The 25,289-nt window shown below is 40.5% G+C and overlaps 1 protein-coding gene across 1 annotated transcript; it reads right to left on the bottom strand.

Moving 5' to 3' along the window:
- Window positions 1-103: 103 nt before the first annotated feature.
- Window positions 104-20,955, bottom strand: ltk (leukocyte receptor tyrosine kinase). The gene is made up of 29 exons (XM_033988750.2): window positions 20,817-20,955; window positions 13,400-13,471; window positions 12,591-12,737; window positions 11,539-11,737; window positions 10,324-10,457; window positions 9,840-9,977; window positions 9,626-9,763; window positions 9,153-9,253; window positions 8,851-9,011; window positions 8,696-8,790; window positions 8,484-8,555; window positions 7,812-7,986; window positions 7,290-7,440; window positions 7,046-7,174; window positions 6,659-6,815; window positions 5,767-5,952; window positions 5,490-5,588; window positions 5,092-5,253; window positions 4,882-5,010; window positions 3,605-3,791; window positions 3,425-3,515; window positions 3,077-3,141; window positions 2,863-2,992; window positions 2,698-2,795; window positions 2,029-2,121; window positions 1,855-1,956; window positions 1,512-1,646; window positions 1,275-1,365; window positions 104-1,208 (listed from the first exon to the last, which is right to left on the bottom strand). Exons 1-29 carry the CDS (start codon window positions 20,866-20,868, stop codon window positions 348-350), a joined length of 4,350 nt encoding a protein of 1,449 aa, XP_033844641.1. The 5' UTR covers window positions 20,869-20,955; the 3' UTR covers window positions 104-347.
- Window positions 20,956-25,289: the final 4,334 nt, after the last annotated feature.

Below are 25,289 nucleotides of genomic sequence, written 5' to 3'. Positions count from 1 at the left end.
AATAATAATAATAATAATAATAATAATAATAATAATAATAATAATAATCATCTTTATCTTTATGTTGGCTGCTGGCCTACACTTCAAATGCAACTTAAACATCAACAGTAATCCTCCGATCCACTGCTGAAGAAGGTATTCTACACTACAGAGTACTTGTACTGGCTCAGCAGTATTTAAAGCTGTTCTGAGGAAAAATCTGACATACAGTATATCTTTGATTGCTTCAGCATGCACCAAGCATGTGGCAATGGTGCACACAGTGCTCTGATCAAAGTCCAGCATTTCATTGTGAGGAGATGAGCCATGCACAGCTGAGCACAGCTCAGTGTTGTCCCAGGCTTGTGTTAGATTGGGGTTACGCTGAGGTCTTCAGACAGAGAGAATCCTGAGTCACGATCACGGGGAGGTTTATCAGCTTTGGTATGTCTCCTCACATCCTCGTGTCCATAGCTGGCATGTCTCTTCAAGAGCAGTTTGGGTGCTTTGGCTGAGCTGTGGAGCCCCAGTCCTAAGCCACTTCCCAAAGACACACTCAATGCACAGCCGGCCTTTGCCACTGGGACTTCAGCCTTAGCCAAAGGCAGATTCTCTGACTCATAGCTCTGTCCGTCAAATGCATAGTTGACATTGCCACAAGGGAAGCTCTGAAGCTTAGCCAGGTCCATCCCACCCTTCAAAGTGCCAGAGGCTACCCCAGGGAGTCTATGGGAGAGTACTGTGGATGTCCCACTGTGAAGGCTGTTGACTCCATCATAGGCTGTGTCAGTGCATTCAGAGGTGGAGCTCTGTGGAGGGCCGCTGCCAGAGGACAGAGGCATAGACTGAGTGTGGGCCAGGGCTTTCTTACCCCTGATGCTCTCCAGAACCCAGGAGCCATACGTGGGGTTCCATAAGTTCTTGGTTTTGTTTTTAAGTCTTTGACTTCCTGATGAGGAATTATTTCTGGAGTGTGGTTGATTCTGAGTCTCAGGGTGGAGCCAGGTCCCCCTGGGGGTCACCTCCGGAGCTTCATGGTGAAAGGGTTGGCTGGCATGAAGGAGAAACTGTGGTTTGGTAAGCTGTTGGGGTGCGGGAGGAACAGGGACACTCAGTGACGTTAAAGGTGTCAGACTGGAAGAGGGTTGTTCAGAGGGGCGTGGGACTGTGTCCTCCTCTGGGGCAGGGCCATACTCCACTGGGAGAGGAGTGTTAATCACATCTGGGTCCTGAGGAGGCAGTCTGTGATAAATAACTGCTGACAAAAAGTACTTTGTCAGACAAACTTTTCATACCTGAGTGCAGTAGTTGATTCTCTCCAGAATAGTACAAAAGTTGGGCCTGTGTTCAGGACAATGCTGCCAGCACTGGGTCATGATCCGATATCTATACAAATTGCAGTGTCAGTAATCAGCTGTCATACACAGTTTGCAGCTCTACCTTACTGTTACCTTAAGTAAAATGTGTTCATTAAATTTAAGACTGATAGTGATCAAAATCAAAACATCTCTGCATCACAATAGATCACTCACACTGGTCCAGGGCACCCTTTTGGGGGATCCATCCGGCCTCCACTGGTAACAAACTCCAGAACCTCCTGGTTGGTTTTACAGGGGTAAGGCATGTATCCTAGAGAGAGAATCTCCCAGAGCAACACTCCAAACGACCTCCAGGGGGAGACAAACACCACAACATAGCCTGAGTACATTTTACAGCATATTTATTGCACTATCTATGTTTATAATGATATAACACAGCATAACACTGTTTATATACTATGTGTGTAAATCTTAAAGGTAGGAAAAATAGGTGATGAGGTGTTTATGCTAACATACATCATATATGCCTGTACGTAAATTAATTATACATGTTTACCATGTATCAGTTTTACAGGTGAAAATTCCCTCCATAAAAGCTTCTGGTGGCATCCATTTAACAGGTAGCATGGCTCTGCCTCCTTTCCTGTAGTAACTGGCCCTAAAAGGAAGAGGGGCCTGTTACAGAGAGCAGAGGATGCAGAGGTTTGCAAGGCTCTTTCCGATGGCTAACCTGTAAATGTCCCGGGCCATGCCAAAGTCTCCTATCTTTGCCACTCGTTCAGGCCCTGGGCAGGTGAGCAGGCAGTTTCGAGCAGCAATGTCTCTAAAGGAAAAAGAGAAAGATTTACATCAATCCAACTTACGGTCTTCCAAAACTTGTTTAGCATTATTTAAACAATTTCTTCTTAAATTAAAGTCCCCACTTGTGTTTTTGTTGCATGCAGAAAATGTTACACGGAGGGGCATTAGTTTAATGGAGACATTATCATCTCAAAACTTAAATGTGGAACACTAAAACTCCTCAATTTTTGGAGACCATTCAAGTGGTATTCAACATTGTTATTAAATTATGTACAGTATGTAAAAATGAATTCAAAACTCTGCAAGAGGGAGCAAGGATTCCAGCTGCAGGTGTCAGAAAGAGCGAAACTTTCCATTGGGCTAAAAATAGTTGCTGCTAACTCTGCTACATTGGTTGCCATAGCCATGTAGGTTAACTATGACGTCAAGCGGTTAATTTCCACTGGATTACTCAAATATACATGAATAAAAGGGGAAAAAAAAGCAACTCCAGCTAGGTTTTTGATGCAGAAAAATGCTAACTGATAAAAAACTAGAACAAAGTTGTATTGTTTATGCAAAGCTGTGACAAATATGGATGTGTGGTGTGGGATTGAACCTGTGAATGAAATGGTTCTCCTCCAGGTATCTACAGCCACAGGCGATGTCCCGGGCCATGCGCAGCAGCTCCCTCATGGTGAGGGAGGAAGTGTGGCCCTGGACACAGCAGCACACTTCAGACCATTGGCTCTCACACAATTATCACAGCCCTATCCATACTCACTGATCTGGGCCTGTGCTGCCTCAGAAAGCTCTTCATGTCCCCACCTGTCATCAACTCCAGGAGGATGAAGCGTGGCAAGATGTTGAGGCTGACTCCAATGCAGCGAACAATGTTCTCATGACTAAACTTACTGCACAGAAATACAAGTTGGAGTATGGTACTATCTATCTGTTTGAAAAAATAAAGGTTAAAAATCAAGTACTGTGAGAATGACCTCATGATCAGAGCCTCCATCAGGAAGTCCATCTCGTCTTGCTCAGAGCAGATCTCAGGAAGGGTCTGGAAGGCAGAGACACAAAGAAAGAGATGACATTTCCTCTGCATGACCATGAAACCCAAGAAAGCTACTTAGATTTATAGTTTGAAGATTGCAAGATTATCAAATTGTTCAGGTGAATGCCCATGAGCATGAACCAATTGAAATGACCAGAATTAAAATTAAAATTAAATTAAGAATATGATATCTTAAAAAAAGAAAAAAAGAAAAAAGAAACAAGTAAAAAGAGATCTTTGACAGGTGTGACCTTTAATTATAATACATTCTGCCACAGTTGCAGCTAACCTTTATAGCCACCTGCATGGGACTATTATCAGCACTCATCCCCAGGAGCTGTCCCTCGTACACTTCTCCAAATGCTCCATGGCCAAGAGCCCTGCAAGATACAGTCAAATGCTGTCAATGAGATTATTATGATATGGTAGAAATATTGCATATAATAAATTAAACTGATTTCATACTGACCTAAGGAGTGTGATGTTTTTCCGGGGAACTTCCTTCAGCTCACTGAGTGACGTGGCTTTGCCGGCAAAGCAGTAGTTGGGGTTGTAGTCTGTCATAATGGTGGAGGAGCGAATTTTACTGAGCTTGTACTCTGGACTCTGCAGCCGTCCTCTGACAGCATGCAGGTGATTTTTCCTGCGGTACCACACTGCACACATCAAAAGTTTCAATTAAAAGCAGAAAATCAGCCAAAGATTCAGCCTGCATCAGAGCCCCATCAAGAGGAGAAGAGGTAACACAAAGAGGGCCAAGAGGGGTCACACTGGAGACCACATCAAATTATTCCTATTGCTTTTGCTATCATGAAATGAGCACAGACTGTCAGTGTGAATGGTGACCACTGTCCTCTCCTTGTTACAACTTCTGGACCGTCAGGGCAAGTGAGGGGCACTCACCCGCCGCTGAGGCAGCGACATCCCTGATGCAGGTGGTAGTCTGGGGGTACAGGTGCTGTTCCTCCTGGGAGGAGGTGGTGGGTGATGGGGTGGTACAGGTGATAGGTGCCTGGGAAGGATGCAGGTGAGGGGAGTATAGGTGACACACTGCCTGGAAGAGGGATGGGGGGGTAGGACGCGTGCACATAAGGGGTGTCGATGACTCTTAGCCCGGTGCAGATGCAGGACTCAGGGGATCCATGTAGAGGAGGGCAGGAAGAAGGAGATGGGTGATGAGATTGGACATTAAAGAGGCTCAGGGAAGAGACTACCTCTCTGCATGGGGGAGAGTGACTCTAAAGTGACTAAAGCTGACTTCCTGCCCTTTGAAAGGTCAATATGACAAAAAATATAATGTCACAGTTACACAAATAATCTCTAACCATTTTTAAATTGAAAGCCATATTCTGCCACCTCACACACCTCCCATCGCAAATATGCCAACATATTCTTAGATTATTTGTATTATAGTATAACAGTAGTGTATGTAGTATAGAATACAGCATATCAACACTTAACACTGGAGAAAAGACAAAAGTGTACAAGAGTTAAAGTCTCTTTATCAGACACACACCTGTAGGATATGTGAAAGAACTGTCCTTTACAGATAATGTACATATATGTTGGCCTCTTTTTCATTGGCAGACAAAACGTCTTTCTCTGTATTTACATAATGCCGCTGAGAAGACTAAATGTCCATATTGGGCTCTCTCTAGTATTCTAGGCCAGTAAATCCCAGTCTCCTTCAGAGCAGGTGGAAGGCAGCAGGCACAGAGTGGGCACAGAAGTGAAAAAGCCTCTTACTGAGGATGACTCCAGCACAGATGAGAGCGACACCACTGGCTACAGTGGAGGCCACCACTGCCAGGATCAGAGACACTGACATGTGGCTCTGAGGGACGGGGCCCTGCGGGATGGGGCCCTGGGGAGCAGCTGATGAGGACAGGAATATCAGTTAGTACACAGTCAAAAAATAAAGAACATAAATGTACAAACTCTACAGACATGTCGTACCTACAGCACTGACGCAGGTGACATTGTCGTTGGCCAGTACCTCTCCATTATGACACAGACAGATAATCTGATGCGTGTCCTCGTCCAGCCTGCACTCCTGCATCTGACAGTGACTACAGTACGGTTCCACTTTGATCTCACACTCTCCATGGCTTTCCATGCCTGCACAAAACACAGTCACATGTTATCATCTCTCTAGTTTTTACTTCAGTAACTGAAATAAATATATTCTCTTTTAAACAAGAAAAAAAAAGAATGTGTTGTGTAAGGTACTGGCAAAGTAACACTCTTCATCTACTTTATTTTTCTTGAGTCAGTCAGTGAGCACTGAGGCCCTTTTGTTAAAGACAACACTGCTGTTCCTTATGACACATGAAGCTTGTGCTGCTGAGGCGCACCTGCCAGCGGCTGCAAGAAGATCTCTCCTGTGGGGTGAATGAAACAGATTCCATCTTGGCCGTCAGCCAAGATCTCGTCAGTTATAGCAGCATCACCTCCTGGAACATAAATCATTTGTTTTCTGGGTGATAGGGTTTTTAGAAAGATTTCAACACAACAATATAAACTTTTTCCATTACATTTCACAGCAGTGTAAAGTAGAAAGAGTAAAGTAAATTGTAATGATATGATATGTAAATTACAGCGTAACAGACAAAATTCAATTTAGAGACTGACCTCTGTAACCACCTCCTCCTCCTCCTGCAGTGCACGCACCCCCTCCACCACCAAAGCCCCCGTATGTTGCCCAGCCAAGTGTAGATAGAGCCATTGGACAGGGGGACCCCCCCACAGCCCCTTCTGCAAGGGACTGTCCCGCCTGGGAGTGTGGACTCAGGCTGTCACTCCAGCCCCCACCTCCACCTACAAACAGCCAGAGGAAAGTCTGAATTGAGGGTTCCTATGACAAGGAATAATAATGTCCCCTGGATTATTTATTATTACGTTAGTACTTGGATGGGTGAATACTAGTCAGTCCCTATCCCAGGGCAGCTGTGGCTTTAAAAGTAGCTTACCACCACTTACTTGGCGTGAATGAATAATGCAATATAAAGTGTCTTTTAGTGTCCCAAAAAGCAGTATATAAATTATGATTCCTCCAGGTATCACAGACACAAGTGGTTTCGTCAACTGATGAATTTATTTGTATCCATCATGTTCACAGAGCCATAGAAACACACCGTGAAAACACACTGGTAAAATAACAATTAGCTTGACAGAAAAACTAACCTTGTTGGCTGAGTACCGAGAGTGGAATTAGCTTTAGTTCTTCTTTCTTCTTATTTCTGTTATTAAACTTTATCTTTAAGTCTAATCTTCTTTCTTGAGATTGTATTTTCTGTTCTAGTAACCTTGCTCTGCGTATATACAAGCCTATGCTGTGTTACACTAAGTGGCAGTGAACAAAATTACACCAAATAATAGGATAAACATAGAAAATGCATAGAAACGATAATGTGGCAGTTACATAAATTTAATACATCATTATTAATACATAACTGATACTTAAGTCAATTATGTTAGAGAAACTAGAAAAATTTGTGTTATGAAGCAAAGGGCTGCACTGTACCTGCTGCCCCTGTGCGCCCGTTGCCTCTGGGGACACTGGTGCTGTTCTCAAACTGCTCCAGAATGGTTTGATCCAGGCCGGACTCAGGGTCCTCCAGATATGCATTTCCTCCTCCCCCCGCCGCGACCAGCAGAGGCACCATCTCACCCCCCTCCATCTGAGAGTACAAAAAAAATCCAAATCCCACACACACTCATACATCCAAACATTTTCTCTTCCATTAAAATGAAAGAGTTCTAGAAGTCATGATGAGTTTCAAAGGCAGTACTTCAGATATAACTTGCGGAGCTCAATAAATACCGTTAATGTTTAAAAAATGTATAGTTTTCTCAGTGATAGTTAGAAAGATGGGTGTAGATGTATGGAATTAAAACCATTGTCAATTACCTTAAAGATGTATGTGGCACCACCGCCCCCTCCTCCACCTCCTGCCCACTCATCATTAGACCCCTCCCTCAGGTTGTCTTCTATCACTGAAGACTTCCCCAGACAAATCTTCTGAGTCAGTTGGTTTCTCTGCACCACAGGAAAAGGTAGCTTAACGTTTGTTTTTTGTTTTTTTTGTCTTAAATGGTCAATTGATGTTATGTCACTCATTATAGAGATGTATCTTTGCTGATGGCTCACTCACCCCTGGGCATGCGTCTTCTCCCTGTTGCCCAATCAAGATGTACAGTGTATCTCCTTTCTCCAGAGCAAACGTGGCAGAAATAAAGACCCCGTGCCTTCGCCTGTTGTGGCTTTTGGCTCCTTTCCCTCCTGCAGCTCCGTACGCAGAGATCCTGGGGGACAAAGAAATGAAATGCACTGCAGTGACTAAAGGAAATAGTTTTCTGGCACAAAGTCCCCACTCTCGATCATACAAGACAGACTGAAGAATACAAATGAATAAAGAAAAGACTGCAGCCAACTTGAGCAAAAGTGCATCTGACAGATTGTGATTCCATAGTTAGAAGATATCATTCTCAACATCTGTGGTAATATTAGCAGTAACAGTAACTGTTACACTGTTAACTGTGTATATAGACCCACACAATACCCAGTGATTCTGTCTATATGTGCCCACAACAACATTCAATTTCTCTTACGTAAAGCCATGAACCAGTGTAGCTGTAGTAGTTCATGCATTAGGAATTGTGAGTTTTGAACTCACAGGTATCGGTTGGTGGCTGGGACCTTCCACATCTGAACTCCTTTCAGGGGACCATCCTTTCCCACAGTGACATTGACGTTCTTGTTCCTGTAGGTGATATCACACTGAGCCTGAATGGGGCCGTGTGGACCGCTGGCCCCACATGACGTAAAGAACCATGTCGTCAGGGAAACCTCTGCAAAGATGGACAAACTCAAACAATGTAGGAAAAGATTATGTGTAAAATATAAACTCAACTTTAAGGCTGAACAATTTGGGGAGTATATGTAATTGTGTATTTTCTGACAAGCATTGCAATTAGGTTTGCGATTTATGTTTTAATAATAGGAATCACATTTTAAACGAGTCCAGAAAAAATGACTAAATACTAAAATATGAACTGACAAACTAATACAAGAATCACATTTGTTTGTACAGATTTAAACTACATGGTTAGAATATGACAAAATATTTTGTTCTATGTGAGGGAAATTATGGTATGTCCATGACTGTAGCCTTTGTAATTTGCTAATTGCGTCCATTCAAATTGCGATTTTAATTCAGTTGTAATTAATCTTGCCAGTGCCACAGACCAGACCAAATGGATCCATTCCTGTTCAAATGTGCGATTGTGAGAGTGCTGCTGTTGTGTGTTTGCCCATAGGCAGAATGGATTAACAAAGTGGTGAATACCTGAAGCTGAGGGCTCAGGGAGAGGGCTCAGAAGATCCCTCATGTCCACCACAGGTCCCAGCTTGTTCACATCTGTCCACAGCAAAAAGAGAGCTTGAAGATCCATTTTAAAATGTTCTAAAACTAAAGCTTTCAAAAATAGAAATCACACATTTTACATTAGCTTTTATAACAGATCTATGACTTAAATATAAAGTATTGATCCATGATACCTGTGTAGAAGCAGGCTGCTCCCAGAGAGATTAGGTCTAGGGCAATATCAGCCTTGGAGCCAGCAGCCCACATAGCAGTCACCCTCATCTGAAACCTGCACAAACAGAATTGAGGGGTCATGTGCCCTTTGTCCTACCCCAGCCCCTCTGTATACCTGTGCTCAATCCCAGTCAGATGCAGAGCAACATGGTTCCAGTCATCTTCCCATGGGCCATTCCTCTTCCACACCAGAGTGCTGTTAGCCGTCTCACTCTCTTCAACAGCGACCACCAGAGTTCCACTGAAGTCCCCAAAGAAGTACAGAGAAAAGTACATCTACACACACACACACACACACACACACACACACACCCACACATACACCCAGACACACACACAGTGGATAATAACCCAGGTGCCCTGAGACACAAGCCCAGCACAGTAGAGGAATTAGAGGGGTCAGAGATTGACACTGACCTGGCAGTCACTGGAGGAAACGGGAGCAGGGAACCATGGGCTGAGGATGGACGCTTCACTGACAGCACTGCTCTCTGTGACCTGTAAAAACAGGAAGTGCCCTGAGGGCCCCACATGTACGAGCACAATGCATTAACAGTACAGAACATAAAAAATGTGCACACCACAAAAAATACATCTGAAAGAAAGAAACAGACTTTGTATAAAAAAACCTTCATAAAAAAGCCTCGGAGAGTATTCTGATTATACACATATGCACACACCTGATTATACACGTATGCCCACACCTGCACATTATCTATTGTAAGTATACCTCCGTACATCCCCTCTCTGCCCCACCCTCTGGGTCGCCTTTGCTCAGCCTGGGAATAACATACCCCAGCTTCAGCCTTGCTTTTAGTAAGTTGAAGCTTTATAAAATAAGTGTCCAGGCCTAAAGGTGTGCATCATATATTCTATGCAGTATGACTGACCAGGTGTGGAGAGCAGAGCCTCTCCCTGAGGCTCCAGATCATCAGCTGACAGTCTCCTCCAATGAGAGCGCTGCAGGGACACAGACCAGCCACAGTCGTCCTGCTCAAACGAACAGTAAGAGCCTGGAGGGAGAGCTTCTGTGCCACACCAAAAACACAAATTACTCAGTTCTGCCTCACATAAAATGCCCACACAATGTGCAACAGGCCGTACCGCAGATGAGGCCTTCATCCTCTCCAAATGGACAGTCAGTGTGGAAGTCACAAACACGATTCAACTCCACACAGTTCCCAGTGGCGTCACAATGGAAGGACTCCCCACAGGCAGCGTTCAGCTCTGACAGCGACTGCTCTGCATACAGTATCACAGTAGGAACAAAGTCACTATTATGAGGCAGACGCCAACCTATCCCTAACAGATCAATTGATGGCACCATGATGGTAAAATTAAATCAAAATTACAGACATTCTTCAGCCTTTGTCCGAGGACTCTTAATAAGTGCTGTAGGATTACCAATAATGTGGTATGGAGCAAAAAAAAAAATCTATTCTTATGTTACCATTTTATCCCATCAGAAACATGTGTAATATGGACTGAAGATAGAGTTAGGAGGACAACAAAGGGCAGCACATGACAGGGGACTGAAAAGATATTTTAAACCATGAGTAGAACTGGGATTACGGGACCTGGGTCTCACCTTCACAGTTTCGGAGCTCCAGAGAGTCCAGAGCCACAGTGCTGCCCTCAGCCTGGCAGGACGTGTATGACAGAGTCACCTGGAAGGGCTGATCCATCCAGCCAATCACAGCCTTCAGCTCCTCCCACTGCCCCCTGAAAGGACACACCTGCACTTGACAATTGCACAGCATCATCACAAGAACACACGAAAACAATTTTCTAGAGCTTTTGGATCTAAACATGGTTGAGGACATATCCAGCCTGCTGTACAAACTCTGGTGTCACCATTTCAGATGAAGAGCACAGGCCTATATAACTTGATGGAAGAGTTGTTTTTGAAAGAAATATCCAAACTTATTATTCACAACTGTTATTTATTTGTTATTTGTTATCATTATTGGGTCCACTTACCATATTACTCTTAGAGACAACTATGTCTTGAGGTTAAATAATGGCTCCACTTAGTTATTTTGAAAAAAATAAATATACTTTTTTTTACTCTGTTGATAGAGAAGTTATCAAACTTTGTGCCAGTTTTTGTTTCATGTGGATAGGCCCAGTATTACTGCTATTTAGCATTACCCAAGTCAAGATATTTGCAATCCTGCAGATAAATAGTTGCACAGGATCCACAATATACACTTCAGTACAAAGATGTGAGTCTGATCACCACTGAATCTGCCCATCTTCAGATGAGCATGATTGACAAATGGATTAGCCAATCAGGGACACACATGGTCCGTCCACATCAAAAAATTAAAGGGAAAAATATCACAGGGGACTGAAACAGTCCCATTTTTTCAGAATCAATGACTGAAGCACTAAACTCTGTTAATATGAAGTGAGATAAATTTGATTGTATTTGTAAATCATAAATGATCAATGTTCTTTTGTTTCACATGTGTCAGTGAACTGGGCTTGAGACGTAATGAAGGATGTGGGAACCAGACTGATATTAATTTATACAAAAAACAGAGATATATCATTCTGGATTTGCCAGGCAAGATAAACAGTAATTTCTACCATAGAATCTAACCTGCTCTCCAGCTCAATTTAAAAGATTTTATAATATAGGGATGTCATATGAAAACCACCCATCCCTCTGCTGTCCCAAACAATTACACATGTATTCATCGGTGCTGTCTGCATCCTGACAGGAATGAAAACAGATTAGTGGGACTGTCCTTGCTCTGTCAAAGACATGTATCTGCTCCTGACATCCTCCATGGCTTACCTGCTGCTGACTAGGTGGATGGGCAAAGGATGGGGGTTTGAGTGCATGGGTGTGATCAGAAGGCTGAGGTTTCCTGCCTCGGGGGCCTGGTCCAACAGGGCTATGTGCATGCTGCAGAGCTCCGAGCTGAAGGGAAGGACTGGACTGGTCAGGTGGTACTCGCAGTGGTCTGGAGAGGCTCTCAGTTCAAGGAAATGTCCTGAGCCAAGGCAGAATGTATACCTTTAGAGTTGCAATGTTTTTTCCTCCAGTTGGTTATTTCAATTTGTCTTGTCTTGTTATTTTGGACTAGTGTTGTCACGATACTAAAAGCTTCAAACTTGATTTTGATACTAAAGAATAGACTCAATAGACTAATACTCTTTTAGACAATAAAATGTGACTTTCAATACTGAATAATAGTACTTTTTTATACTTTACCATGTGGCCTTATTTCTATATTAGTCCATTCTATTAGTCTATAAGGTCTTGTTCTGATACAGCTCAAAGTCATTTTAAAGCTTTTCAGAAAAGGTTCTTTTCTGTCATGTGAATGTGACTTTGTTATACCTGATCAAATGAATGTCTAGTTTCATTATTAGTTTTAGTATTGATTAGTATCTGTTTTTCAGGACTTTTGACAACTGTACTTTGGACTGTATTTGGCTTAGGGCTGCACAATTATAAAAATACCAAAAAATCGGATTGTATGTATTTTAAGTGTAAAAAGTAGAATTATGTTCAGAGTGCACATTGTGAACACATCCAGGGGCATTAATACTTGACAGAATACTGAAATATGAGAATACTGTACTGAAATAAAAACAAATTCAAGAATTCCATGCAAGACTTTAGCTTAAAAACTGAAATATTAACATGTGTGTATTTTCTTTTCAATAGTAGGATATTTTGTTGTTTACAGTGGGCATTCTGCTTCTTCAAAAATTATAGTCTTTGCGATCTGATAATTGCACCTACTAAAATTTCAAGTTTAATTCAAGTACTTCATAATCACCTCACTTGGTTAAACTCTAACATGCAACAGATGTGACTAAACAGGAGCAGTGTATTACCCTTAGCCGTGCCCATGGAGTGGTCAGTGCGGGGCCTGGACGGTCCACTCTGCTCCACCTCTCCGGCAGGAACCACAAACCAGTCGCCCTGCTCACTGTAGTTGGAGAACGTCCACTGGCATACAGATTCAAAATCACAGGAGGAGACTGCAGGGACATGTAGAGTTTGTTAGTTAGAATATTTATTTCAAACCTGCACATATAATTCACAAAATAACATAACAGTACAGACACAAATACACATATGCATGGTTTGAAAAGGCTATTACTATAAAAATGCAAGATTTATCACAATGCAGACTTTTTATTCAAATATTATTACATTTTACCTTCTTTTCAAATCTTAAATCATTCAAGTACTCTGTGGTAAGAAGTGCTCTCATACCACTTGGGAAACACTGGATCAGAGCACACATTTTGAACACCCTCATCATCATCATCATCATCATCATCATGTATCACAACAAATCTTCCCTTCTTCCATTTTGTTTTTGTTTTGAAGCAGTAGAGTTGAACATTCCAGACATGTACACACCTCAAATGGATTATAGAGAAAATCTAATCAATCTAAGCTCTCTGCTCGTGTATGTTGGCACTGGTCAGCTCTACAAACTTATTTCTAACGAAAGACAATGATGTGTGTGTGTGGAGGGGGCAGGGGACGGGCACCATGTGACATCTACACAGGAAACTGACCCAAATGTTACGAGGGCCAACCGCCTCCAGTCATCAGGGTAAAAATATATACTCTTGGCTATGTTAGTCTTATTTTATTTTCTTGTTGTATCATTGCGGTGGCATTGCCTTACAGAAGTGGAGGTCTGGAGCATCAGAGAAGTTCTTTTCCAGGAGATGGTCCAGGGCATGGCTCGAGTTGCTCACTGCAACAGAACACAGGAGGAAAAATGGGTAGAGTAGCCAAAATGTACACGTCAGTACTTAGAAATAGTATTTCTCAAGTAGATGTACAAAAAAGAGGTCCAAGAAATTTTAAAAGTATAAAAATATTTGAGTAAATTTATCTGTGTAAACCCTCAGTTGTCCAGGTCTGTCTTTTGCTAAAAGTAAATTTATGTTAGAAGAATAAGTGTCTGATTTTAAATTTGAAGTTCATGTAATTTAACAGAAATGACCTCATATTCTGGTAAAATATATTCAGAAAAACTAAATCATATCTAAAGGTAAGGTGAAACACATAAGAATATGTACTACTTATTAAGTAAGTTGGTGAAAAAGTGTGATGCTAAAAAACTACTCCTTACAGAACACACAGGGTCTTTCAAACAAAGCTGACACATATCTTGAAGAATGTAGGGAGATGATTTGAAGTTTCACATAGTTCAGATGGGTGAAAGAGAGGACCATAGAGACTGAACAGGGTTGTAAGTGTTTGTGTGTTTGGACTGAGATGGGTTGTGGTGTCATAGGTCAGCCGAGTCCATCTCCACTCGTAAAGGCACACATTATGGAGAGGGGGGGCACTCATTCTGAGGTTATTATTAAATAAGTTGGGGGTCATAATGTTAAACCGGAAAGTAATAAGAAGCCAAAAAAAGACACAGTGTCCGGACTTTTAGGGAAAGCCCAGGCTCATTTAACACTGAGAATCACAAAAGAAAAGATCTGTGAAATACAATCACTCTATTCTAACTTATCTTACCATCAGTTAAAACTCAGCGATAAGCATCAAATCAGCTATTTTGATAAAATTGCCAAATAAAGATTCACAAACTGTTATCTTGAATGCAGCTTTATACTCAGACAGTTTTTTCCGCCCACTCCTCCCATTGATCAGCCTCAGTAATGATCTGAGTTAGTGACAGGTGGATTTAACTGCAATGAAGTGAAAAATTACTTTAGTTACCTCTTCAAGAGAGTATAAGGTATAATGCAAGATAGTAACTTTTACATCGAAATCTGATCAGACTCCAAGAAAATTGTGTTTTGGCATATCGCCCATCCCAGTTCCCCCTGTCGCAAACACTTTGTGGCTGTATACATTTATTAAAAACCTCAAGCCTCTCCAGCAGCAGGGTTTGAATGGAGGGAGGTGTAGTTGGTGCGCAGCCAGAGCACAGAAGTTGGCTTTGGCACAGCTGTAAATGCACAGCTTCTACTGGACTGTGGCTCCTGCTCTGCACCAGAATGTGTCTAACTTGATCTAAGATTGTGAGGAGGATTACAGAGTGAAACCTCCGAGGACCATACACTGACGTCATCTCAAACATGAACCATATTCACCACTACCAGAGATGTTACCAGGACAACAAGGAAAAGCATGTTGGAGTTAGATTTCTCTCTATCTCAGACATTGTTTTTGCTTTGAAGTCAGTGCAGTGAATTACAATGATGGAATCCTTTCTTTGAACTATTCATATTCACTTTTTTATTTCACAATTTATTTTTGTGCTGCCCAGTGTTGCAAGACCAATTCCCGCCTTAGAAACTTTAAATGTCTTTCCCGCTTTTCACCCCCATTTCACATATATATAAAAAATGTATTTTTAAACAAAAGATAAAACTAAATCTCTAAAGGAACCCCGAACAATATTTTAAATGTGGGTTTCAAGCTAATTATGTTGTTCTGGGTGGCATATGAACTGATTTTAATTACGGTCATATGCATGCTATTTGGATAAGTGGATTTGCGTCATTAGATTAAGTGACTGATGTGACCAAATCAAAGACAAAATCTGTTGTTTACATGAAAACTTCTTGGAATCAATCCCCAAAAGCGATAATGATGAATGGGAATTCACTTCTCTCTATTTTTCAAAAAAACACCATGTATCACATAGCAGATTTGATGTTGGTATTGTGTTAAAGCATATATCTTGGGGTGCTGCTTTTATAACACTTTGGTACAGATGTGACCAAAATAGGATGCTCCAGTTCTCATTTGCAACCTTTCAAAAAATAGCTATGCCACACTATATTCTGAGGAGCTGACTTGTGTGTAGTTTGGTCAATGTGTCTGATTGTTTCCAATTTCATAACGTGTGGAGAATTATTCAAACAATTCAATCAAATGAACTAGAAACTAGAATGAACGAACAACCAACCCTGCAAGTCTAAAGAATAGTAAGAAAGAAAGAAAAGATAATTCTATATTCCATTTTCCAATTCCAACACTGATAGTGGCCTGAAGATGGATGATCTGATCCTCTTCTGCTCATTATTTAAACCTATGGGTGGATCTTTTGGTATCTTCTGACCTTAAAAGCAAGAATTTTTCCAACGTGGTCCATTTTTGTATTGGGTGAATATATAAGTATGTAATATAAATGCACGTAAGTATTTGTACCTGTGGTTTGGGTCTGGCTGCGATAACTACCGCATCTGATAGGGATGTCAAGCCTGGGTTTTAACAAAAAATAATAATAAAAATCTGTGTCAAAATCTTCACATTTCTTACTACATTAAACTTTTTAGATTTCATGTTTAAAGTACACTTTGAACAGGTACTGAATGGGGACCTGAATATATTTTTATGTAATACTTTTAATGTAGTAATTCTTTTGGTTCAGTATTTGTAAAGTAATCTTCCATCAACAAAGAGTTTGGACCTGCTCCCATCTTTTCATTAGAGCACTCCTCCCTGCTTGGACCAGAGGAGGGGCTGCTTGTGCACACGTCTGCAGTGGTCCATGTGATCCAGTCTTCTGTTTGTCAAGAGGCCTGTAACTCAATTTGGATGTAAGTGGCTGCAGCTCAGTTTCAATTACCTGCTGTCTGCAGGGACATTTTTGTACTCACAGAAACACCCTGGACGCCATGAAAATACTTTGCACATACAAATGAGTACACATCTGTTTGTGCTCAGTAAATAAACTGATAAACATACTGCATGCAGAGTTCTTATAACTGTCACCTGTCAAACTTAGTTGTGGTCATATACTCCTCTATTAAATGCTCACATAGGTATAACCAAAGATTATAGTTGGACAAAATTTTATTTTTAAGAAGGCCTGTGTTATTAATGCCATTTTAACTGATATTCAGTCATCATGATCAATGACCTACTTTTTAATGGAGCGGTCTATAGCCAATCCTCTGTCAAAGCACGTGGTTTGGAGCAGAGTTCAGGCTTTGGAATAAATTAGAAGAAATTAGATTTGACTGAATGGCAATAATTAAAGGTCTTTATTGAGGAAATTCCTATTGAAAGACATTTTATTTGTTTTCATTGAATCAAAACCAATATTAGTAAAACAAAAAAAATAAATAAAAAAAAGTCAACATGTCCCCTGCTCTTGTTTTCATAGTCCATTAAAAACACATGGAATTTTTCAACAGTTCCTTCACAGCAGAGGTCATGACATTACCGTGACAGTGTAAATGTAAGTGTCTCATGATGTAGCAGCACGAGATTCAAATCCCTCTTCTCTTTCTTATCTGGCCACAAATCTGTCTCAAACATAAAGTACATGTAGCTGTGAGGCGTTTAGGTACAGGTGTATCAGCGGGTGATTGAAGTGTTGCAGACATGTCCTGCTGTTTAATCAGTGTGATGAGCACTTCTCATTTAACCCACCTCCGCTGTTACCAACTATAATCCTGACATTGCCATCGTGGAACGACGCTGCAGGAGACGTTACTGTGACTGACGCACGCAGCACATTCAAACACTTTCAATGAACAGATAAAAGACTCTTGCAACCTTCACAAACAGCGGTAATATGAATACTAAACAGAGGAGGAGGAGAGAGCTCAAGTGTCATTATTACCCAAAGAACTATAAGTGTGAGGAACTGTACATATTAACAAGTAAGGCTCAAGTTTGGAGAAAGACATTTGTTTCAAAATTTCAGACACTTCATGAAGCATTGACATTTGAGGGGATGACAATATAAGTTAACTAACAACTAACTACAGGCTAATTAATACAAAGATCCCATAAATTCCAGGACACATTTGTGAAGTTATAGTATAACAAGTACTTTTCCATAAATTCAGAATGTTTAGTTATTTACAGAGGAAATGCTACATTTCACAAATAATGTTTGATATGATCATTTTTTATTCCATTGCGATTCATTTTGCAGCCCTATTAACAATTAAAAAGTCTAGTTTGTTTCCATAGCAACATCCGACACCACTGGTAGAATGCAAAGATGCTACTGATGATGATGATGATGATGATGATGATGATGGAACCTTCCTCCAATAAGAAGAAAAGGTAAGATGTTTCATAAAGTACAAACTAAAAGAAATCTATGTTAAAGACAGAAAACGTGTGCAAAACAAAGACAAATATTCTTAGACTAAGACAAAAACATTGGACATGATGGCCAAGCTGTTTATTATCATTTTGTCTTTGGGTCTCAAGATGATTATCCAATCAGAAAGCAGAATGAGCTTCACATGAGTCTCTCATTCGGGTTGCTAGTTTCAATGCTGAAATCCAGCTGGTTAAAATCTGAAATGATGACTCTCTGATCTAAATGTTCACTACATAAACCCCCGCACCTGCAGCCATTCATTGATCAGTGCTAGTGCAGCCTCTGCAACTCAGCGAGTGGATTCTGAAGGCTCTGAGCTTTCACATGAGGCATGGCATATCCTGAGAATGAGGAAAAACTTGCATGTGTTCTCTATTTGCAGGTTAAGGCACTTTACCCAACCCAGGTTCAGTTATGAGTTTAATAACTAAAAAAAACAAAAATCTGTAAGAGCACAGTCTACACACAGCTCCTTTAACTTGAGTTATGAGGAACTGAGAGAAGCAGATAACACACAAAGCCATCAAGACTAAAGACAGCTGTCATCTCTTCATGCTTGTACATCCTGTCAGTCACATGAACCACAACAGCTTAGATATTCAACCATGAAATCTAACTTTTTCTCCAAGGAACAATGGGAAACTCCGTGTATGTCACAAGTCTACGCAGTCAACATTCTGTTATATTATCCCATAAATACACAGAGAAAACAAATGTAGATAAAAGATATAGCTTCAGTTGGTCTATGCTGGATTTTTGGGTCATAGATTTAAGGGAAATCACAGTCCCAAGTGTATACCCAATATCACAATGCAAAATATACATTTTTGGGAATAAAAAGTTAAAGCGAGAAGCATTTTCCTGACAATGTGGTGATTGTGACAAAATGACAGGAGGCTGTCAATAAATGCAATAACTAGCAGAATATTCCTTCCAAGAGGGTGTTATTTAAGCCATGTGAAAAGCATCTGTACTATTTAAGCACAGTGGGTAGAGATGGACCCGTATGAGTTCCAAACCGTATCGGGTTTGGAACTCATACGGGTCCATCTCTACATCTCTTGATGCAGATTTATATGAACGGAGGTTAATGCTGCTCAAACATGTATGTCCTTTAGTCAAGAGATTGGCTAAATATTGACCTTTCATTCTGGAATTTTGTATGTGAACTAAGTTTTCTGGGGGTCTGTTACCTGCTTTGAGATTTTTGATCTCTTCTGCTCTCTATTCAAATGCATGATGATCTGAAACCACATCTAGAGCCATCAAACAACTACTCAATTTTGGGACATTCCAGTCAATTTAACTGTGTGTCTCTCAAATGCAGAAGACTTCTCCTCTCAAATATCCTTGCATCATTAGAAACAAAATATATAACTTGTTTTAGCTCAAATGTAAATGTTTACTTTCTTGCTTTGTTGGTTGATTTTGCAGAAATGTGTACAGTCTCTCAGTCCACAGGTTTCTCTGGTTAATCCGCTTGTCATGCACAAAAATGCTCTGCCGTAATTTTTATGATTTTTGTGACAGGTCCACTGGTGGTTTTCAGATTATAAAATCTGATGATGTCATACTACCAGATGAGGGCAAGAGTCAGTTTTCCCTGTTACTTGTACTTTACCATGAAATATCCAAAAGGTAAATGCCCATATGTTAAACATGATCATTTCTAACAGAGCCATGAACTCTTTATATTACTACAAAACAGCATGATAACAATATTAATTTTACCTGCCCCCCAGCTGTATTAAACGTTATTGAACTAAATAATATTGTGATGTCATTTGAAACCCAGTGATACTGTCTATCAATATACCCTTTTATCTGATCACTCACATGGCACATATGTGGAGCTATGCCAGTCTGTCCCTGCTGTGCACTTCAGGATCACTGCATGAGACTCTGCATCACTGCCAGAATGTGCTTGTCCGTGTCATCAGTTTTGTTTTGTGAACAGGCAGTCCAAATGAACTGTCCAGATGGTATTGGAAACTTGAGTGATTGTTTTCAATAACTGGTGAATCGTGCAATTGATTTATTGTTAATTTGCGTGCATATAGAACCAAAGCAATCCAACGCCATCTGTTTTTGAATGACGCAAAAGACACACAAACCAGAGACAATAATATAAATCTGATTAGATTTGTGTATAATTAAATCAATATAAGAAAAAAACAAAAAAAAAACAAAACAAAAAAACAAAAGAGAGACATACTAAATCTCACAGTTGACGCATACTGACGCACATACATTTTGCTACATCTTACAATGATATTTGATAGGCCTAAGAAAATATACTGCACTGAAACCTCCACGAATAGTTCCAGAAGTCAGCTCTAGAAAGACAAGTCACACTGACACAAGACTCTAGAAGGAGAAAGTAGACAGTCCAAGTGTCCAGGTAGGATACTCATCACATCAAGTTTTTCACACTGTAGGAATCTTACCAATCATACTTCTGGTGAGAGTGGCCTACATGCCTTTGTTGGGAAACATTTTTCATCCGTTCTCAAACTAAACTGATCCACAAGAGAAATTGGACTCAGTCGCTCCACAAATCCAACACTTCATCAGTTATCAAAGCTCTGCTGAAGTCCAAGTAACAACTCCAGCGCAGCGCGCACAGTGCCGTCAGTCCCTCTCTGTCGCTCCATTAGGAAAATGCATTTAACTAACTCTGTGAGCTACTGTACATGAGCCACAGCCGCAGCCAGAACATAGCGATGCCAAAAAACATAAGGCTCTGTAGATTTAATGCGCACAGCACTGCAGACTCAGAGGATAAAATTCAGTCATGTTGGTTTTGAAAAAGAAAAAGATCACGACCAACTTAATCTGTAGCCTATAGACCCTTAAAATATAAAGTTTAAACCTCTATATCTGATAAAAAAAAAATCTAGCCACACAATGTTATAGGCAAATACTCAGTAGGCTGTAGCCTCTGGGGTTGGCTACAACATTTTAAAGAATGGTCAGGATCAAGTTTATATCTTGAGTTACTTACCCATCACGATGAGAGCCGAGAGAAGAGCAGTACGGAGTTTAAAATGTTCCATGGCTCCGTGGTCCGTGCGCTTTTACCCGCGGTACATCCACATGGATGAAAGGGGTCCGGTGCTGGGCTCCGAGAGAAGCGGTCGCTGCTCTCCTCCTCTCCGTCTGCTGAGGCTGCTGATGCTGCAGCGTCTGTGACGAAACTCTTGTCCCTCTGAAGATACCAACATGACGCACGAACAAAACGTGTACGCTCAGCGTGTCCACGCCTCTTCATCTAGGTAAAGGTTGTATATGTGAAAGGTTAGTTATCTGGCCATACATGTTCATGGCACATACCATTATTTTGGTTTGTACAGTGGAGTGTGTACAGTGGCGCTCTGTCACTGTCTGAACATGTTCTGGAAATCTGTCCACTTTTCAGGACTAAATTTAATTGTGGGTTAAAGTGGTGACGAAGTTATACGAGTTTAGTAGCCTATATCTCCTTGCAATACCATAATGGAGTAGCACTCACCAATTTTACAAGTGGCCACGTAACCCTAAGTCAGCTTTTCAGTGAATGGATCCACATAGACAGGATATAATTTATACAATGGAGTTCATTCTGCGTCACACTTTGGGAGGCAGAGGCAAATTATTATGATGGTTCTCATTATGTTAAGAACAAAAACAGAACTCACAGCAGCAAACTGAGACTCAACAAAATTATGAATCAGATCCTGTTTGAAAGCTCACTGTATGTAGGACTCTACTGTAGGCCTACATCTACTACATTAACAAAATATCACAGGAAAATACCATCCACTCTGAGGATGGGTGTGGTGGAAGAGTATGATTGTAGCCTGTCCATTAGAAGATCACTCATATTGACTAAACTCAAACCTGGATAAAGGAAAGTTAGACTTGTATTTCTGTAACTGCATGGAAAATAGAAAATAGATGAGCTAAAGTCGAGGCTGCTCTATAGCAACATGCTAGTCTATCGATTGATAATTATTGACAACATGTTGACAAACTAAAACTAAACAAATTAAGTAAATATTTCATACTGGAGGACATTTCTGTGTGTTATGTTTTAATGAAAGCTAGTGCAGTAAGTAAGTAAGTAAAAGTAAAAAGTAAGTAAAATATAAAATGTAAATCAATAACTAGAACAATAAGGGCAAGCTAACCGTTTTAACTGTGATTAATTCATTTACATTTATTATGCTTCAAAATTAAAGTTAATTTTAGCATTGAGACAAAATGACCACCACTGTAGTGTTGACTTAATGTGTCAAGTGCTTAACTTTACACATTAAGTGATATTCACCTACTACTTGTATTTATAAAATTTTAGCACACGTCAGTGGAAATCCCATCCAATTTTAACGGAAGTGAAAGGGGTTTTGATAATTGTGTGAGTGACCAAAACTACCAGGGAGTCGTTGTGTACAGAGCCAATTCTATCTCCACTGCAGCAGCACAACCACTGGGCCCCTCAGCCGCTCAGTTTCCTTCTCATTTACTTGAAGCGTAAACACTGGGTTTTCCTTATGTGTCCCAGCACTATTAGGTCACTGAGCACCCCTCGTCACCACACCTCTCTGACCTTTCTCTACAGGCCCAGTTTCCCGGGATCATCTTAAATTGAATCAGCTGATTGAATTACAAGAAGCTCATTACTTTGAATGGCCTGGAGAAATAATGCTTTGTCTTGTGTCTCATTTCTTGACTTTTCTTCTTAAATGAACCAGGCCCAGTAGCAGAGAAACTTAAATCCATGCATAGTTTGGAAGGATTGCTATGTCATAAATTACATGTATTCCCTGATCACATTTAGGATCTTTTTGGTCTGTGGATCAGGTAAAGAAAAAAGATTCAGGATTCAGAGCATATCACACAAATAACACTGAGAACTCCATACAGCAAAGGTTATGTTCTCTTCAGTGCCCCATTATCTGCACATAGTAATAATTGGGCACGTAACATTAGGGTTCAAGTTGTTCTGGTAGCCTGTACAATAGATGTGCACACTTAGTTGGTGAGCGTGCATAGAATGGGTTGCATGCTGTATCTTTCACTCTCAAAATGATTGTTCAAACACAATGGTCACTGCTTAAAGGTGCACTACATCCTAAATTGCTAAATTATAAAATTAAGTCACATGTTGATACTTTGAAATAACATCATGCTGAGGGTGTTCTGCCTGTATGTCTATGATGGAATGTTCAGCAGTTACCATGGTGACACAAGAAGAAACAAGAAAAAATACAAAATGGGTTTAGATAACACATTTTCAGGATCCTGTGATCAATATGATCAATATTTCAACAAAAAAGTGAGAGTGACTAAACTGTTAGAAACTGTTGGATAATGCCATAGTTTTATTTGAGAGACTTATTTAACAGCAAAAGTCAGCTCAGCTTAGTTCTAACTAAGTCAGTTCTTTATGGTCAGATTGTGTTAAAACAAATCTCAAACTAAAGTTTGACTTCAGTAAAAGAGCTTTAGACAGAGCAGTGTCAACAGTTAGCATCACACCCCCATGGAAGGTCAGCTTAGGTTGAACCGTGGTGACCAGACGTCCTTATTTACACAGGACAGTTCCAGTTTTGAGCCATGTGTCCCATGTCCCAGCAGATTTATCTAAAACCATTGATTTGTCCCAGTTTTATATAAGAAATGTCCCAAATGTCCCTATTTGTGACTGATTTGATACCCACCAACAGTAAAGTGGGGAATCCATTGGCATTTGTTTAGCCAAAATAAAATGGAAAATTACAAAAAAAATAAAAAATAAAAAATAAACAATGCACAAAACAGAACAGTCAACTAAACTATGACTGACCCACAAGTGGGTCAAGAATGGACAAAGTTATCCACTCTTTTCCCAGTTAAACCAACCATCCATCACTGTTTTTAATTTTGGAAATCTGGTCAACGTACATCAGCTTCAAAGTATCAGTAATGTTAGCTGTTAGCTATGCATTCATTATGAGAAAAAGCAAGTTTCAGAGTAGGCTCAGACAAGATGGACAAAGACACCCAAAACACAACAATCTATGCCTTAGTTATTTTACACAACTTAATGATAGATTCGGCAACATTAATCTTACTTAGAAGAGACCGCTAACAGTGTTTACTGTATAGTCCACACGCCCCACATATGTGTCCCTTACTAAAGTCATGCTTTTGATGAACTGTGGGTGAGGCGTAGTTTGCATATTGATGAGTTTTATTTCCTGTGATACATATTTTATAACTTATTTCTTATTTGTCCTACTTATCTTATAAGGCCTAACAGGCGGAGGACTTCTACAGCTAGACAAGTGTTGCTTGTGCATTTTAAAGACGGACGTTCATGAAATCAGATGAATCCTAGAGGAAATTCTGCAGTAAAAGTACTCAAAATTTCGACTTTCTTGCCTAAACCAGAGGAGTGGAGCAGCCCCTTAATGTTTGACTCTAATAAGGCTTTTTCCTGCAGTTGTCAGAGTATGTGATGGTGTTATCTTGGTGATACTATAATGTGATTAATTGCTTCTAGGTTTAATGCAGTAAGCCTCCTATTTGTCAATGCGAGTATATAGACAATAACCTACTTGCTGTTTTTCACTTGTTAGATTAATTAGCAATATCCCCATAATATCACTTAAGTAAGCTTAAGGCTGTAAAAACATTGTGGTGCATGGCATTTGTAGCACATATACATCTGATGAGGGTGCAGCAAAAATGTCTGATCAGGACGGCAGCAGCAGGAGGGCTCCTTTCTCTGTAGCAGTTGTGTGAGCTCAGGAGGAATGTGTGACAAATGGGTCACATCGCAAATTTCCCAGGAGTTTATATTAAAGCACTACCTAACTCTATTTATATACAATCTCTTCCAGTGCTTGCTAAAGTATTTGGTATCCTCATTGGTTTATGGTTGATATGATGGGATTGCTCCATTTCTTACTTTCATGTCCCTGGTCAAGACATTTCAGCCACACATGGTGTACTGTCCATTCAAATCTGGTGTAAAAACTTGACAGATGATTATCCGACTGGTTCACCCTGTGGCAACTCCTCTGAAGAAACACAGAGTCTGTCTCGCTACAACTTTCTCTGTTCACTATGGTTCATCCAAATACATATGTATGGACTGTAAAGGGTGTGTAATTTGCATCTGAGCATCAGGGAGAACTATTTTGTCAGTGTGCGTATGCTGCTATGCCATGTTTCACATGCTTTATGAAGTCTTCTTTCTATAAAACAAAATGGTTAGTGCCAGCGGTCAACAGCGTGTAGGAGAACTGGTTCCAGTCTAACCTGACTTTGAAGTGAATACTTGCAGAATAGGATGAGGCCAAATCCAGAGAAACACGATGTGTGGATGAGCTCCTTTCACACCAGTACAACAGTGTGCAGGTGAAAAGGGGAGATTGGTTTCACTGATGAAATGATTAATTCATTTCTGGGCACACTTATGTTAATACACTTGGCTGGTGCAAAAAAACAA

This window comes from Periophthalmus magnuspinnatus, chromosome 22, assembly GCF_009829125.3.
Source record: "Periophthalmus magnuspinnatus isolate fPerMag1 chromosome 22, fPerMag1.2.pri, whole genome shotgun sequence".
Taxonomy (NCBI): domain Eukaryota; kingdom Metazoa; phylum Chordata; class Actinopteri; order Gobiiformes; family Gobiidae; genus Periophthalmus; species Periophthalmus magnuspinnatus.
This window is presented reverse-complemented; position numbering and strand designations above follow the sequence as displayed.